At 34.8% G+C, this 18,201-nt stretch overlaps 1 protein-coding gene across 9 annotated transcripts in view; it reads left to right on the top strand.

The window, feature by feature from the left end:
• LCOR (ligand dependent nuclear receptor corepressor) overlaps window positions 1–18,201 on the top strand; it is a 129,721-nt gene that overhangs the window by 57,572 nt on the left and 53,948 nt on the right. For 8 of the 9 annotated variants that reach the window (XM_081243968.1, XM_081243969.1, XM_081243971.1 and 5 more), the window contains 2 exons: window positions 2,223–2,288; window positions 2,631–2,710. In XM_081243968.1, coding sequence (XP_081100094.1) covers window positions 2,223–2,288; window positions 2,631–2,710 — 146 coding nt within the window. Of the gene's footprint in view, window positions 1–2,222; window positions 2,289–2,630; window positions 2,711–18,201 lie in introns of those variants that run through there. The other variant, XM_081243972.1, reaches the window with a different exon arrangement.

Below are 18,201 nucleotides of genomic sequence, written 5' to 3'. Positions count from 1 at the left end.
AGGAAGCTGCAGGATTTTTTTTTTTTAAGTTAGTGTTGAAAATATCTAGTTCGCAGGCCCAAGATAGGCAGTATCTAGCAATTCTTTCTCATTCCCTCATCACCACCTCCCCACCCTCAAAACCCTTAGCCCAACACTTTCTCTCCTCCCTTGTGTAGGAAAGAGAGGACATAGTAATTTAGTGGACAGTGTTTTAATTATAGTAGGCAAATAATAAACAGGATAGATACCTCCCATTTGCTTGAATGGGTAGTTTGGTTTTGCTGATGTCCTTGGAATCATTTTGATGGGAAGGACGAAGGAGAGTTGAAAAACGATTAATCCTTAATAATAAATGAAAAATCTAGAATCTAGAAATCATGAAAATAGTTTAGAAAAATCAACTCTCTAACTACAGTGCAGATGATACAAACTCTAGGGATTACCCTATTGAAAATGATGGCTTAATATTAAGGACAAAGAAATCCCTTACATTACAATGTTACTCTTACATCCAGGTAAAATACTGTTTCTAGGGACCATCTTGTCTACTCCCTTACTTTCCAAACCCTTTATGGTGATTGTATTTGTGGTTAGGAAGTGTCCCTGTTTGTGGACCTCATGTATCCACCTGGCTATAGTATTTACATTAGTGGTTCCCTCACTTTTGAACATAAGAGTGCTTTTTTAACAATTAAAAAAAATTATAAACCCTTAGGTGATAATAGATTATGTGACAAAATACATAGTGCCCCAAACTACTAGGAATTCAGTGACACTTTATATATTTTCTTAATTGCAGTAATATTTGTGTGCATTTGAAAAGTTGTATGTACACTGAATGCACAAGACCTATTCTTTCTAAAGGTCATGCTTAAAGGACATGGACTCATGGACCTCTTGTAATTATTTGAGCTCCTAATGAGGTCCATGATACATAATTTGGGAACTGCTGCACTAATGAATTATTTGTTATGTTGTATAAAGGTACAATTTGATTCTCTTTTGCATTTTCCTCCTTACTCTTAATAACCCATAGAAAACAGCAAGATGGCAAAGATATTTTTACATTGTTTTTCATTGAGTTAATCAGCAACATTTGAGATAATAAATTAGAAAAGGGTTTTTTTTTGTTTGTTTTCATTTTCTACTTTTTTCTTTTAGAACTTTCTAAAGGAATGTTTTTTAATATGTTTTTTAAATTTATGTGGCTGTGTCGGGTGTTAGTTGTGGCTTGCAGGATCTTCTATTGCAGCGCGCGGGCTTCTCCCTAGTTGCAGCACGCAGGCTCAGTAGTTGCAGCACGCAGGCTCTCTAGTTGTGGTGCGTGGGTCAGTAGTTGCGGCGCGTGGGCTCTCTAGTTGTGGCGCACAGGCTCTAGAGCACGCAGGCTCAGTAGTTACGGCACGTGGGCTTAGTTGCCCTGTGGCCTGTGGGATCTTATTTCCGTGACCAGGGATCGAACCTGCGTCCTCTGCATTGGAAGGCAGATTCTTAACCACTGGACCAGCAGGGAAGTCCCCTCATTTTCTACTTTGTACTGATTGAGAGTGGTAATAGTTTAAACATCTATGTATAGGTATATTTGAATTCTCTTTCTCTCTCTCTCTCTCTTTCTTTTTGTATGTGTAATTAGTGGGTTCTAGCTTCATAAAGGAACCAGTGAGTAGTTACTGTGGCAGTGTGAACTAATTACAGAAGTCTTTTTCTTTTATAATATTTAAAATGGGCTTTTTTGTGTGTGCATGTGATACAGATGTTGTTTTCAGTTAGGATTTTCCTTCTTAAAAAATACTGTTAAATTGAAGAATCTATTATCTCAGTTCATATTCAGAAACATGCCATTTAGATTAACACAGAACGTTGTGAAAATTTTGAAGAAGTTTGACTCTTTCATTGGGGAAGGTGCTTTTTAAAATGAAGTTTGAAAGTTTATGTAAAGAGGTATTTGGAATTTTGTAAGATAGTAAGAGATCTCATGAACTTCCATTCCTTCATTGGTTATTTCTGCTGTTGTTTTGTATTGTCTTGGAATGGACTCTGAATTTGTATTGAGTGTTATTCACTGACAAAAATGCAAATGCTCCTTTTAGATTGGTCATATACTCTCCTCAGCATCCCATCAGTAATAATCTGGAGGTCCTTGAGAATTGGAAGAAAACACCATTGTTTTTTCATGCAACAAGGTTAAATTTACTGTAGGGAATATTATTGTAATAATGGATTTTTTTTCATCCTTTTAGGGTTTGAAAGTATTCTTGAAGGGCTGTTTGGACCTGCATTATTAAAAGATCTCAGTTTATTTAAAGGTATTCAAAAATTTTTTTGGCATTTCAAATTCTTCCTGGTGACATAAATGATACCTTGGTGATTTAAGCCCCAGTCTCCTTCTCCTTTTTATTCACAGTTTTATGTGGGTTGAAGCTATATCCATGTAAGAATCTTTTTGTGTGTGGTTGATAACGCAGATATATGTATGGATAAGGTGTATTAACTAGTGAGCAATTATTGCAAATAAGGAATTTGTCTACTACTTAGTGAGGAGTGTTTATGTTGTTAAAATAAATAATATTTTTGAAATTAGTTCTCATTTGTTTCCTGAAAAATCTTTTTTTGTAACTGTTAATTTGTTATTCCTACTATTTTTGCAGACTGTGAACCTGAAAGCATTTCCGATTGGACTTTTGATGAAAATTGTCTGTTCTGTTGCTTGAGAAGAGATAAAGTAAAGGTAACCAAGAAACTTGTGAAACTTGTCTAGTGTGGTGTTTTATAGTTTTTATTTTTCCAAAATTTGGTTACTTGGTTGGAGGATTTGAGGAGTACTGATTCCATATTTATTCATAAAGGATTTGATAGTAACTCAGTTTTGCAATTTAGACTATTTCTAGTCTGTTGATTAGCCTATTGAGAAATCTGTATCCCATCATGCATTGCTCTATTTATTTAGTTCACTAGGCAGAATAATGAACTAGGTCTCAAACTGTTGTGTTTATTTTAAATATGAAATGTATGGTAATTCACGTAATGGGAGTCATTCGTACAGTAACATGGATCTGGATCAAGTAGTTATTAATTCATGTAGATTTATGATGGACTGTGGTTTATGCTTTAGTATCTTTCTTCATAATATATGAGCATGGATGCTGTTTGTGTTCAGTTGTAAAAATTGGCTGTACCTTTGCATTTCTGTTGTTTCATTGCTTTGTGTTAAACATAAAAAGAATTTTGGTTTAGAAACATTTCAGTTGTTGAAAATATTTATTAATAATGGTTTATTCTCTTACGTTTCTTTTTATGGTATTTCTGTTCCGTGCTTTAAAGCTTTGGAAACATTTTTAATTCCTTCCTCTCCCCTGTACACTTCTAACTTCAAATCATTGACCAGGTTCTATCAGTTCTTCCATTCTTTTTCTTTCTACAGTCATCACCATAGTTCAGACCATTAGCATTATTTCTGGACTACTGAAATAACATGATTGGTCTCTTTTAGTTTTCTTCAGTGTGTTATAAACACTGCTACATGGTTAAACCCCTCTCCTCCCTACCGCCCCCTGACCCTCACCCCTCAAATGGTGTGGAAACGTTACCCTGCACTCAGTCTCCAGTGACTTTACAATTATCTTTGGGATTCATTAGCCTAATGCTCAGTGCCTCAGTACCCTCCACAGGTCAGTCCACTTCTCTTTCTAATGCTAGCCCACTAGTCTTCCATGCAAAACTGGTCTGATCGTTTGTATTAAACAACATGCTTTTACCATTGGAACTACAGCATTGCATACCCGTTATTCTTTATAGCTTGAAAATCCCCTTGCTCTTACTCTTACCTTGACTCCCCTTTCTTATTAATGGTACACCTCTGCTCTTATTGCTGTTTTCACCCTTCACACTGTTGTAGTAAATATTATACCAGTTATTTGTCAAGTAATATTCTGCCTTTTGTTGTTTATCCTTTTCTGTGTTTGAATCTTGTGTTCCTGACTACACTGTCAACCTCTGAAGACCATGAAACATGACATGCTTCTTTGTACCCCTGCATATGGCCACTCTACCATTATTTACCATTGTTGGAAATTTGCTTTAAAATCAAAGCCAATTTAAGAGCTTCTTAACGTTCTTCCTTTGTGGCATCTTTTTCTTGCTTAAGTACATGAAAAAGTTTTTGTTGTGACTATCCAGGATGGTCTGTTTTTATTGAATTAATGAGTAAAGTGTTTTGAAATTTACTGTGGTTTGAAAAAGACCAGAAGATTAAGCAGCTACCAATGAAGTTAAAGTTCATCATTTTAAACTGTGTCTGTGTGTGTGTGTGTGCACATGCATATGTGTTGTGACTGTCTATTGAACAAGTTATTTAATAGGCATTTTGGTAGCATAGAAGAAGCCAATGATTAATTACCTTTCTTTCAGAATTGGTTTGGGAGGAAAGCCTTTCTATGTTCAATAATTGAGTACAGTATAGTCTTGTAATATGATAGAGTTTTCCATTGCTATATGAGGATAAAATATTGCATGAATATTTTTAGAAGAAAACAGAAATAGCAACGCATGGAACCATGTAGCATTTAACCATGTAGCAGCTGTTCTTACTGTTCGTAGTTCTATAATTTTTAGTTAGTGTTCTAATTAGGAAGAATATTTCTGTTTGAAAACCCAGCTAGATCTGGGAAAGCTGGTTTTCTCCATTAGGCATTTCACTACCTGTCTTGGGCATTTATTTTTTTCAGAGACAGCCATAATGTCTATGGAAAATAGGAAGAGAGAGCCTAGAATGTATAACTTGTCAAGTGTATAGCTTTAGTTGTGTTAGATTTAAAGTGATTTTGTTGAAACTCTTTGCAGGCACTTGGAGCATCTTATCTGAGAAGCACTAGAATCTGGAAATTAAATGTATCTATTGGGTTGAGGCTTGGCTGACTTAAGATTCCAAAAATAGAAGAAATATGTGGAGAGAATGGTAACAGCCAAGAGGTGGCAGCATAGAGCACAATATTGGAATCTTAAGTTGGGGTTGGCATGGCGAGATGTCTAGATAATGTTTGGAAAAGCTGTTAGAAATACTGGTCTGATACTTGGGAATGAGATGGAGGTTATGCATATTTTTTAGTTAATTGGATTTTCATTGGATACTGACTGTTAGAATGGAAAAAGTAAATACATTATTTATATTTACTTTTAAAAATATCTAAGTGAAAAATGAAGTTGCCTCTTCAGAAAATATAACAAGTATTCAGCTAGAAATTAGTAAAACAGTTGTTCATCTACACTTCAGCAGTTAGAAAATATAATTTGTAAGGGAAAGACAACTAACATTTTTTTTGAGCATATACTATGTGTCATTTACTTTTGTTTCCATTTAGTCCACACAGCAATGCTATAAAGTTGGTTAAAGGCATCCCAGTTTTACAAATAAAGATATGGGAAGGGTCACAGAGACTAAGTTATGGGCAAAGTCACATAGCTGGGATTTGATCCATGTTTTTAGAATACATGCATTTTGATAACAAAACTAGAAACACGAACATGGAAAGTGATCGAGTAAGAATTAAGAAGCATTTGGGATTACTCAGTTTGAAAGGGGAAGAGAGTAAGAGTGTAAATGGGCATGGGTATATTTGAAATAGCCAGTCTCAGATGTGCTAGGAGTCACTGCCTGCCTGCCTGCCTGCCTTGCTTGGCTTTTTCTTTCTTTCCTTCCTTTCCTGTTTGTTGGGCATGTAGTAGACATTCTAAAATATTTACTAAATGAGGAACTAAGAAGTCAGCATGCTTAATAAAGTTGGAGAATTATAATATTAATAGCTAACTGTTGTGAGTGCTTACATGTGCCAAGAATATATACAAAGTTCTCTGTGTATTATTCACTCATGAGGCTTTTTACTATTTCTTAGCTTCTTTTTAAAATTATTTTAGACATGTAAAACTGTTGCAAAAATAATAAAAAGAATTCCTCTATACCCTTTACCCAGGTTTCCCAAATGTTAACATCTTATGTAACCACAGTACAGTTACAAAAATCAAGAAATTAACATTGATACAATACTATAATCTGCAAGCCTTTCAGAATTCACTAGTTACCCCAGTAATGTCATTTTTCTGGTCCAGGAGCCAATCTAGGATCACACTTTGTATACAGTTGTCATGTCTCCTTAGTCTCCTTTAGTCTGGAATAGTTCTCAGTTTTTCTTTGCCTTTCATAACATTGACAGTTTTGAAGAATGCTGGCAAATTGATTTGTAGAATGCCCCTCAATTTAAGTTTTTCTGATGATTCCTCATTATTGAATTCAGGTTATGCATTTTTGGCAAGAACTCTACAGAATTGATGTTGTGTCATGCTTAGTGCACCATATTGGGAAGCACATGGTGATGTTTACTTTGATCACTTGGTTAAGATGGTGTCTGCCAGTTTTCTCTACTGTAAGGTTTCTGTTTTTTTCCCTTTTGTGGAAATCGTGGAGATGTACTTTGAGATTTTGTAAATATCTTTTTCTCATCCTACATTAATTTTAGCATCAATTGATGAATCTTGCCTGAAAAAATTACTACTGTGGTGTTTACCAGATGATGATTTTCTATTTGTATTATTTCTTCAATCTCTGTTAGCTGGAAACCTACTGTAAGGAAGAGGTTTCCCTTCTCTATGTTTTTGTTTGTTTACCCATCAATATGGACTTACTTATTTTGTTCTTTTGGTTATAATTTATTACAATCATTGTTTATTTTGTAGTTCGAATTGTTCTGGATTTGGCCATTGAGAGCCCATTCAGGTTGGCTCTTCATTTTTTTTAAAAAAAAACATGTTTCTATCATTTCTTTACTTTTTGGCACCAGAAAATATTCCACACTTATCTTTGCTTTCCCTGTCCCAACCCTGGATTTCTCCAAGGAATCCTATTTTCTTTTACTTAGAAAATTGTATAAGAAAGCAAGGTACTAGGTATACTCATTGGTACTAGAACATCACTGCTTCTAGGCCTCGTCAGTTGTCTGAGCTAGGAAATATGTATGTTTACTTAAATATATGTATACATACATCTGTATTTCTTTCTGTATCTATTAGAAACCATCTTGTGAGGCTTTTATTAATTGTAGGAGCGTGTTGATAGTATGAAGAGCTGATCCAATAGTAGTGAGAGAGTATTGGAGAGATGGGAAGAATTAAAAATTACTTTCGCTGTTTCATATCCCTAAAAACGGACTAATTCTAAGCAATGAATCAGTCTGTAGTAATGACTGTTCTTGTACATGGATAGAGTAGAGATAGCAATTATAGAGTAAAGAGCATGGATATTTTAGTAACTAAGGATAAGGTAAGATGAGAAGTTGTACAAAAATCTAAAATGTTTATGCTCTTAAGTTTATTATAAGACTGTTAGTAAGTTCAGTATTTGACTAGCATAGTAGGAGAATGTTTTAAGCAGTTGGGACTTGAGCTGCATGTTTGAAGAGTACATAGGTCTGGATAGGCAGACACAGGAGGGGCACATCCTGGGTGGAGCAGAGCATTGATTTTTGTGAGTAACCAGTGATAAGCCTAGAGTCCCATTACAGATCTCTTTCAGTGTCCATCTACCCTCAGGAATCATGTAACTAGATAGATTTCATGAGTCCCTCATGTGTTTACTCTGAACATTTCATAGTTTCCTCTGTTTTGTGAGTATACACTAATTAGAAGTTTAGATATATCCTTCTAACATTTTAATTTTTATTTCTATTTTAGCACATTGAAATTTATAGTAAGAGCAGATACTAAATCTAGTTATTATTTTCTCATTGTATTCTACAGCATGTATTTGTGTGGAATTATTAGTTTGGGCATATTCAGTGCTGCTAGATAATGACTTATCTGTCATCTTGTCCCAGAGTACCACAACTCATTAAGTATTCATAGTACCTATTATATAAAAGGAACTGTGGAAGAAAAATTTATCAATATAGTGCCTATCTATTAAGACTGAGAAAGAAGAAACAAATATGAGAAGTTTAAGGGTTATTTACTTGTGAGACTTAAATAGATACAGGGTAGAGTTAAATGGATACCACAAATTAGTACATGATTAACTACTTGCTCAGTTAATTGTACAAATCTAAATTGCAAGACCTAACCTTGTTGTGTTTCCAGAGGCCTTTTATAGATTATTTTAAAAGATTCAGGAAAACCACTTGACACAGTGAATCAGTGCTCATCCAAGATTAAATATCAAAGAGGTTTTTTGGGGAGTGGGGGCAGTTAGTGTGTGTGTGTTTTTTTAATATATACTCCCAATCTGTGGACTTTTTCCCCCTAAAACAAACATACAGACTTGGAGAAACCATTAATCGGAGATTAACTGTATACAATTTTATGTGGTTAGAGTTAACCAGTATACTTACCATACTGATCATTTGGCAGATTTATTGAATGTCTGGTTCTGTGATAAACCAGAGAGTATACCAAAGAAGTAAAAAGTGGATCCCTCCTTGCTTATGGAATGTTGGTGAGACCATGGGTGGCTAATGGAATGAAAGGAGGTCTAAATTAGGGAGATTTAAATCCTCCATCCTGCTTGCCCAGAATCAGAGCTCTGATATTGAGAGTAAAATTCCCTCCTTCATTCTCATATGTAATATTTGAAAAGGTAGTAGATAACACAAGAAAATACAAGTACGTAGCAGTTGAGAGGTGCAGCAGATCACACTGGAATTTGCTTAATCAAGGAGATCAAATTCAACGTGAACCTTAAAAGGATCTGTGTTTTAAAACAGTTAATTTGATAGTTATTTTTAGGATGTAATGGAGAGAAAATTAGAAGAGGTTCTTGTAATCATCCAGAAAATAAGCCTGAACTAAGGTCTTGGCTGTGCAGATGCATAAGGAAGGGATGTATGTAGAATATCTAGAATAAAGAATTGCTGAAACTTAATGATTACGTAAATGTATAGATAAGGGAGAGTGAAGTGATACTGATCTTAGGCTTTCTAAGCCAGGTTGACTTAGCATGGTGAATTAACAGAGGTTGAGAAGTAAGAAGGGGAAAGGTGTAGTGGCCAATTTTTATGGTGAGGATAATGAGGTTATTAGCTGGAAGCAGTTTGCGATGCAAGTAAGCATTTAGTTGGAAGTGTCCAGGAGACAGAGTTGTGGAAATTGAGTTGAAAGAAGAGGTCTGAGCTGAATACATATTTGGAGTGTTCCTGAAGACATACAGTGATTGGTTTCTTTGAGCAGATGAAGTCTTTGGTGAGAGGTAAAGCGCAAAATAGAACTGAAGAAAACCTTCATTTTAGAAAGTAGGAAGAAGAATCAGATTGAAAGGAAGGTAGAATCATAGAATAAATGGGTTGCCCATCTTGAATCAGACATCTTCCTGGCCCCATCCTGGGTGATAAGTAGGGAGATGAATTGTCACGTTTGTTGCTCTAATATGGACTTCAGTGCCATTTCCCAAAATGGACCCTAAATGGGTTGAGGAAGTACCCCCAAACATACTCCATTGGGCTTTGAGAGAATAGCTTCTCAAGAACACTGGTTGTGGGAGCCAGACTATAAGTCTGACAGGGTTAATGAATAAGTGAGTGGTGTGGAAGTTAAGAAACAGATATAGACTACTAGTTTGAAAAATTGTCAGTGTCAGGGATGATGAAGGAAACAGGACCATAGAAGGAATGGGCAGTTGGTTTAAGTAAAGATATTTTGGGGAGGAGGGGGAAATACATAATATTTATACTCTTGGAAGAAAAGAAACTGGTGGGAGGAAGAAATTAGTTATTAAAAGGAGGGAGCAGTTGAAGAAGGCAAGAACCAACAAGAAATTACTGAACAGTGATGAGAGATTCTTATTGAAGTTAGAATATAGTCAGTATAACTGTAGGTGTTAACACTTGGCAGGAATTCAGTGAGGCAAGAATGCCTAAGTTTAAGAATCCTGGCTAATTGACTTGCTCACACTGAGGGCAAAGAACAGTGAGGAACTCTCAACTATGAAGGCAGTGTTTTAAAAAAAATAACAAGGGGGAATAGGCTATAGTAACTGTATTCCTCTCACTTGAATTGCTACTTGGAATTTTCTGCTTGTACCAACAACAAAAAAAACATAATTTCAAGAAAATAAGATTGCATTGCCCAGCAATGCATTTTTGAAACCATTTTTTGGTTATTATTATTTTTATTTTTTTTTCTAATTGAGGTATAATTGAAATATAACTTACTAGTTTCAGGTGTACAACATAATGGTCAGTATTTGTGTATGTTGCAAAATGATCATCACAGTAAGTCTAGTTAACATCCATCACCACACATAGTTATAGTTTTTTTTTCTTGTGATAAGAACTTTAAGATTTACTCTCTTAGCAACTTTCAAATATATAATACAGTATTTTTTTTTACAAATTTATTTATTTTATTTATTTATTTTTGGCTGCGCTGGGTCTTCGTTGCTGCACGTGGGCTTTCTCTAGTTGCCGTGAGCAGGAGCTACTCTCTTCGTTGCGGTGCGTGGGCTTCTCACGGCGGTGGCTTCTCTTGTTGTGGAGCACGGGCTCTAGGCACGTGGGCTCAGTAGTTGTGGCACATGGGCTTAGTTGCTCTGCGGCATGTGGGATCTCCCCAGACCCGGGCTCAAACCCGTGTCCCCTGCATTGGCAGGATTCTTAACCACTGTGCCACCAGGGAAGTCCCTATAATACAGTATTATTAACTACAATCACCATGCTGCACATTACATCCCTAAAACTTACAGATTTTGCAACTGGAAGTTTGTACTTTTTGACTACCCTCACCCATTTTTCACCCTCCCACCACCACCAGTCTGTTCTCTATGAGTTCAGGTGTTTTATTTTGTTTTTAGATTCCACATAAAAGTGAGATCATACAATATTTGTCTTTGTTTGACTTATTTAGTATAATGCCCTAAAGGTGTATCCATGTTGTCACAAATGGCAAGATTTCCATAAAAAGCTTAGTATTATTCCTCTGTGTGTGTGTGTGTGTGTGTGTGTGTGTGTAGATGGACTGACCACATTTTCTTTATCCATTCATACATCTACGGACACTTAGGTTACTTCCATATCTTGGCTATTGTAATTAATGCTGCAGTGAACATCTTTTTGAGTTGGTGTTTTTGTTTCTTTTGGATAAATACCCAGAAGTAGAATTGCTGGATCATATGGTAGTTCTCTTTTTTGGGGGACCACCAAACTTTTTCCACATCAGTTGCACCATTTTACATTACCACCAACAGTGCATAAGGATTTCAGTTTATCCACATCCTTGCCAACATTTGTCATTTTTTGTTTATTTTTTATTTTTACATAGCCATTTTAATGGATGGAAGATGGTATCTGATGATGGTTTTAATTTGCATTCCCTAATAATTTGTGATGTTGAGCATCTTTTCATGTGTTTGTTGGTTGTTTGTTTATCATCTTTGGAGAAATGTCTGTCAAGTACCTTCCCCATTTTTTTTTTTTTTTTTTTTTTGCGGTACTCGGGTCTCTCACTGTTGTGGCCTCTCCCATTGCGGAGCACAGGCTCTGGACACGCAGGCTCAGTGGCCATGGCTCACGTGCCTAGCCGCTCCGCGGCATGTGGGATCTTCCCGGACCGGGGCACAAACCCGTGTCCCCTGCATCGGCAGGCGGACTCTCAACCACTGCGCCACCAGGGAAGCCCCTTCCGCATTTTTAAATCAAGTTCTGTTGTTGAGTTGTAGGAGTTTGTGAATATTCAGCCCCTATCAAATATATGATTTGCAAATATTTTCTCCCAGTTTGTAGGTTGCCTTTTCACTCTTGATTATGTCATTTGATAAACAGAAGCTTTTAAAATTTTGATGTAAACCAGTTCATCTATTTTTACTTTTGCTGCCTGTTTTTTTGGTGTTATATCCAGAAAATCTTTGCCAAATCCAATGTTATGAAGCTTTTCCCACTATGTTTTCTTCAAAGTGTTTTATAGTTTTAGGTCTTTATCCATTTTGAGTTTATTTTTGTATGTGTTATAAGGTAAGGATCCAACTTTATGCTTTTTACATATGGTTATCCAGTTTTCCCAACACCATTGGTCTTTTCCCCCATTGAATGGTCTTGGCACCCTTGTCAAAAATCATTTGGCCATATATGTGAGGGTTTATTTCTGGACTCTCTATTCTATTCCATTATTCTATGTGTCTGTCTTTATGTCAGTACCATATTGGTTTTTTAAAACTTATCTTTAATTGACATAACTGGTTTATAACATTATATGTTTTATGTGTGCACATTATATTTCTACTTATATATACACAGTACAGCATGCTCACCACCAAAAATCACCATACAGTTGATACCCTTTATCCCCCCCGCACCGTTCTTAGTATCTATGTGTTTGGTTTGGTTTGTTCATTATTTTGTTCTTTTGGTTTTGTTTGTTATATTCCACACGAGTAAAATCACATGGTATTTTTCTTTCTCCATCTGACTTATTTTACTTAGCTTAATACTCTCAAGTCTTATCCATGTTGTCACAAATGGCAAGATTTCATCTTTTTATGGCTGAATAATATTCCATTATATATATATACTACGTCTTTATCCATTCATTGATGTGGAGAAAAGGGAACCCTTATACACAGTTGGTGGGAATGTAAATTGGTACAGCCACTATGGAAAACAGTGTGGAGATTCCTCAAAAAAATTAAGAACAGAACTACCATATGATCCAGCTGTCCCACTTTGGGTATTTATCCAAAGATTACAAAAACTAATTGGAAAAGATATATGCACCCCATGTTCATTGCAACAGTATTTACAATTGCCAAGATATGGAAACAACCGAAGTACCATATTGTTTTGATTACTGTAGCTCTGTAATAAGTTTTAAAATTAGAAAGTGTGGTACCTCCAACTTTTTTCTCTTTTTCAAAGTTGTTTGGCTATTTGGAGTCCCTTGAGATTCCATATGAATATTAGAATGGATTTTTGTATTTCTGCAAAAAACACCATTGGGATTTTGATGGGGGATATATTAAATGTGTAAATGATTTGGGGCAGTATTGACATCTTAACAATATTAAATCTTTGCCCTTTTATTTCTTAGATTTATTTTTTCTTTTAAAAGATTTCTTCAATTCCTTATTTCTGAATTTAAAATGAACAGCTGTATACTTCACACTTATTTTGTCAAAAGGCACCAGCCACTGTGGTTGAAATAAAGGTACTATGAATAATTAAAAGTTTTAGCCACAGATGCTATTTTCAAGAAACCTGTAGTCTAGTGGAGGAGGTAAGAAATATTTATATATAAATAAATACAATACAGGTTATATAAAAGTAGTTCTGTGAGAGTAGCATATATAAAGTGCTATAGGAGTTTAGAAAAAGTCAGGATTACCCTCAGCTAGGCTTTGTAATACTGTTACCTCCAATGTGAAGTTGGATATCCTTGTGTTTATAGTGATCTTGGGCACCTAAGGAAACCCACAGTCATTACTGAGAGCAGATTAGAAATTCAGGAAGTCTTCTGATTGAAATTGGGTTGTGGATGATAATTGGAATAGTATAAACTTTTAATTTCCAACTAGTGGAAGGATATAAGAAACACTTGTTATTGACTGGGGCGGCTTGCATTTGTCTTTTAATGTTTTAAAAACTATACATGTGTAATGGAAGGAAAACTATAATAGCAAGTGCTGCTTATAGATACTGGTAAATTAAGTATAATGGTAATAATAATCATTTGGTACTTGCACTTTAGGCTTAATTTCCAAGCACAGTAATAACAATTAGATATACTGGTAAGAGTCATTCGTGGTAATTTTGTTGTACATTTTTAATACTTTATTTAACTCTTGATATATATTCAGGCTTCAGACTTTGTTGTTTTCCTATTCTTTAACCTGTTGGTCTGCTTAACAAAATTGAAGGTAACTGACATACAGTAAACATTGTATTAAGCACAACAATTCATACTTGGTTAATGTAAAAAGTAATAACTTACACGAAGTAAGAAGGTTTCTTTTTAGGTAACTGACCTTAAAGAGTATAAGCATTTAACATGGTGGAACCATTTTCCCTAAGACTTGCTGGCATTTAAAATAATAAGACATAGGAGAGTGGTATTTAAATCAATGAGTTGCATCTTGTCAGCTCTTTTTAGCTCATTGCTTGAAATGTCAGTAAGCCATGGGTAGCGGACATGACTATAGCTATAGGCCCATGTTCTACTCACATAGGCCTTTCTAACATAATTATTACAAAACCTGCATGCATACATATGCTTCTAATTCACAGATTTTCTATACTATATGGTGTGAATTTTTTAAAAATACCATTTGAATTTGGAGAATCCCAGTACAGCATGGGAATGGTCTTGAATTCAGACAGGAACAGCTCTAAAATGTCACCCCTTCAGTTTTGTATCACACTTCTTAAATATAGGCCATCTTACCTTTCCCAAGTGAAACTTATTTTTTCTTTTATTTCCTTTCCTGAGGTGTTATCTCTTAAAAAGAAAATCTGCAGCTATGTAAGTGACCTTCCCCATTCTTATCCCCCCCAACCCAAACTCAAAGGTGATAAACTTTAGAGTTACAAAAGAAACTTTAAGAAATGTTAATCTTTATTTTTTGTTTAAAGTTTAACTTTATTAACTGTTTATTGCCCTGAGAACTAACTACCATGCTGATATAATTTTGTTGCTTCATTTATTCAGTAATGTCCTTGCTATTTTCAGGGATCAGTAGAGAGAGCTACTTTTGTATAGTTCTTAGAGAAATTTAATAATTCTATCAGGGGTCAGAAAGCTGAGACCTGTTTCCAAATCCAGCCCACAGTCTGTTTTTGTAATGCCTGCAAGCTTGAAGAGGTGGTTTTGGAGGGGGAAAAAAGAGATGTTACTGTATGTGGCCTGCAAAGCCTAAAATATTTACTATCTGGCCCTTGACAGAAAATGTTTTATTCTGTCTTGAATATCTTCATCAGGTTGTTGAGATTAAGCAAATGCTGAAGGTTATTAACTTCCATACCTTACTTACTATTCTCTTTGTTATTCTTCCTCTAACTGTGTATCAGAGCAACAACACAAGGAAATAAAATTTAATGGCAGAACAGGTAGGATTATAGAGAAGAGGGTGGGAGAGGAACAAGGGAGATTTGGCTTGTAGAAGAAAAGTAAGATTCAGCATTTGTCCACCCTACTTTTTTAAACTTTTAACTTTCAAATAATTTCACATTTATAAAAAAGTTAAAAGAATAGCATGGAAATTTTCAAGTGCCAGTCACCATTTAACATTTTGCCACATTTGCCTTATTAACTCATTCTCATTCTTTCTGTCATAGATACTACATGTAACACACACATTTTCCTGAACCACATGAGAATAAGTGATGGACATCATACCCCTCATACCTCTTTACTCCTAAATAGTTTCATGTTTATTTCTGTTTCCTAAGAATAAGGATATCCACTTACTTAACTACACAGTACAGTTACCAAAAATCAGGAAAGTTACTTTGATGTATATCTGTCTAATCTATGAATCTCGTTTAAATTTTACCAATTGTCCCAATGACTTTAATAGTTTTTTACCCACTCCTTTAATCCAAAAATCCTATTTAAGATCACTCATTGAATTTGATTTTCACCACTCTTTAGGCTCCTTTGAACTAGAATGGTTCCTCAGCCTTTTATTTCTTAGTGACATTTACATATTTGAAGAGTGCACGTCATTCATTTTGTAGAATGTCTCTCAGTTTAGGTTTTCAGATTGTTTCTTCATGATTAAATTCAGGTCATGATCTTTTAGCAGGAATATTAAGTGATGTATTCGTGTCAGTTTAGTAGGTGATGTTAACCTTGGCAAGGTTGATGTCCACTGGGTTTGTCCACTGAAATATTACTATTTTTCCCCTTGTGATTAATAAGTAATTTGTACACAGATAAGTTGAGGCAATGTATTTTTTTCCTCATCAAACTTTCATCATTTCAGTTTTAGTATTGATGGTAGTTTCTTGCTGGAATAAGTTAATTTTCCAATTATTTGAAAATAGTGACCTTTCTAACTCCGTTATTTCTTTCACATTGTTTAGTTGGCTTTACACTGTGAGGAAGAGCTTTCTCTTTCCCTCTGTTTGTTTGGAGTCAAGATTCTTATTCTATTCAATAGGTTATCATCTAGTGTCTGAGATCTGATTAGTGGGAACCCCTTCAAGTTAACCTATGTCGTTTTTGAAATGTCCCCATCATTTTTTGAACCCTTTCTTACTTTCTGGTACAGGATATTTTGGGTTCATTTTGGGTCTTTTCTGTGTTCCAGTACTGGATTCCATTTTCGTAGGGGGAATCTGGTTCCTTTGGTAAGGAACTGTTAACGTATACACCTACTTTTTTGTCCAATCTACATACAGCTTCATTAACAAAGACCAGATGTTGGGCAATAATCAGCCTCCTTATCTTCATTTATATCTAAGGATAAAGAAAAAATATATCAAAATGCCAGCAATTCATGGCCACTGACATATCTATTCAGAATACTATGCAAAGAAGTGGATGGCAAGTAAAAGATACTGTTTTTTAACCTAAAAGTATGCTTGCTTGAGGAGAAAGATATTCACATGAGTTTTTGAAAATGTGTCACATTTCTTTGTGACTCTGAAAATGTAAGTAAAAATCATTTCTTTGATTTCAGATGGTTAGTTCAGGAGTCACAATTCAGTGATACATTCAGTATCTAGCATCTTTAATACCCTAAACCTATTTTTAATGATTTTTATTGAGGCAATATTTATACACAATAAAATAAATCCACTTTAGAGTACAGATTAATGGATTTAGGTAATTGTATACAGTTGATAACTGCAAGCACAGTCAAGGTACAGGACAGTTTCCTCACCTTGAAACGTTTTCTCATGCCCCTTTGTAGTCAATCCATTTATTGGACCTACAGACCCAGGCAATCACTGTAGTTTTTTTTTCTAGAATTTTCTATAATAGGAATTATAGATATGTAGTCTTTTGTTTTTGACTTCTTTCACTTAGCATAATTTTTAAATATTCATTCCTGATTTTGTATATGATGTTTTGTTCCTTTTTGTTGCTGAGTAGGTCTCTGTAGCATGGATATGCCACTATTTGTTAATCCATTCATTTTTTTAATAGACTTTGAATTGTTTCCAGATGTTGACTGTTAGGCTTATTCACATAGTCTTTGGGCATGTATTTTCATTTCTCTGGGATAAATACCTAGAATTGGAATTACTAGGTAGTATTGTAATTGCATATTTAACCCTATGAAATACTATCATACGTTTCACCAAAGTGACTGAAACATTTTGCATTTCTATCAGCAATGTATTGGGAGTTCCAACATTCCACATTTTGACAACATTTGATATTGTTGGTCTTTTAAACTTTAGCCATTCTGGTTGGTCTGTAGTAGTATCTCATTGTGATTTTAATTTTCATTTCCCTGATGACTAGTGATGTTGAGCATCTTTCTCTATACATACCCATGTAAAACACTGTATAAATCTTTAGCTGTTTTAAAAAAACTTATATTCTAAAACCCCTTGTCAGTTTTTTCTCTTAAAATTCATGTTTTTGTGTCCTGTTGAAGAAATCTTTGCCTAATCCAATATCAAACACAGGAAAATTTCATATTTTCTTCTAGAAGTTTAGTAATGTTAACTCTTACATTTTGATTTATGATCCATTTCTAGTTAATTTTTGTATATGGTGTGTGAGTTAAGTGTTGAGGCTTATTATATTCTGTAAGATAATCCAGTTCTAGCACCATTTGTTGAAAAGAGCTCCTCTCCCCCTCCGAATTGAATTACTTTGGCATCTTTAAGTCAGTTGATCATATACATGTAGGTGTATTTCTGAACTCTGTCCTGTGCCATTAAACTGTATGTCTATCCTTACATCAATACCACAGTGTCTTGATTGCTATATCTTTATATCTTGAAATCAAGTAGTATGAATCCCCTAACTTTGCTTTCTTTTTCAAACTTGCTTTGATAATCTAGATCCTTGACCTTTTATATAAATTTTAAAATTAGCTTATTCTTTTTAAAAAAAAACCCTTTAGAATTTTGATTAGGATTGCACTGAATCTATAGATCAGTTTGGAGAGAATTATCACATTAACAATATTGAGCCTTCCAGTTTATGATCATGGTTTATCTCCTCTTTATTCACATCATCTCTAATTTCTCTTAGCTTTGTAGTGTCATTTCCCTTCAGCCTGAAGAATTTTCTTCAGCA

Source organism: Mesoplodon bidens, assembly GCF_964165515.1.
Source record: "Mesoplodon bidens genome assembly, chromosome: 1".
Taxonomy (NCBI): Eukaryota; Metazoa; Chordata; class Mammalia; order Artiodactyla; family Ziphiidae; genus Mesoplodon; species Mesoplodon bidens.
The sequence above is the reverse complement of the archived record's forward strand: the minus strand, read 5'-3'. Positions and strand labels throughout refer to the sequence as shown.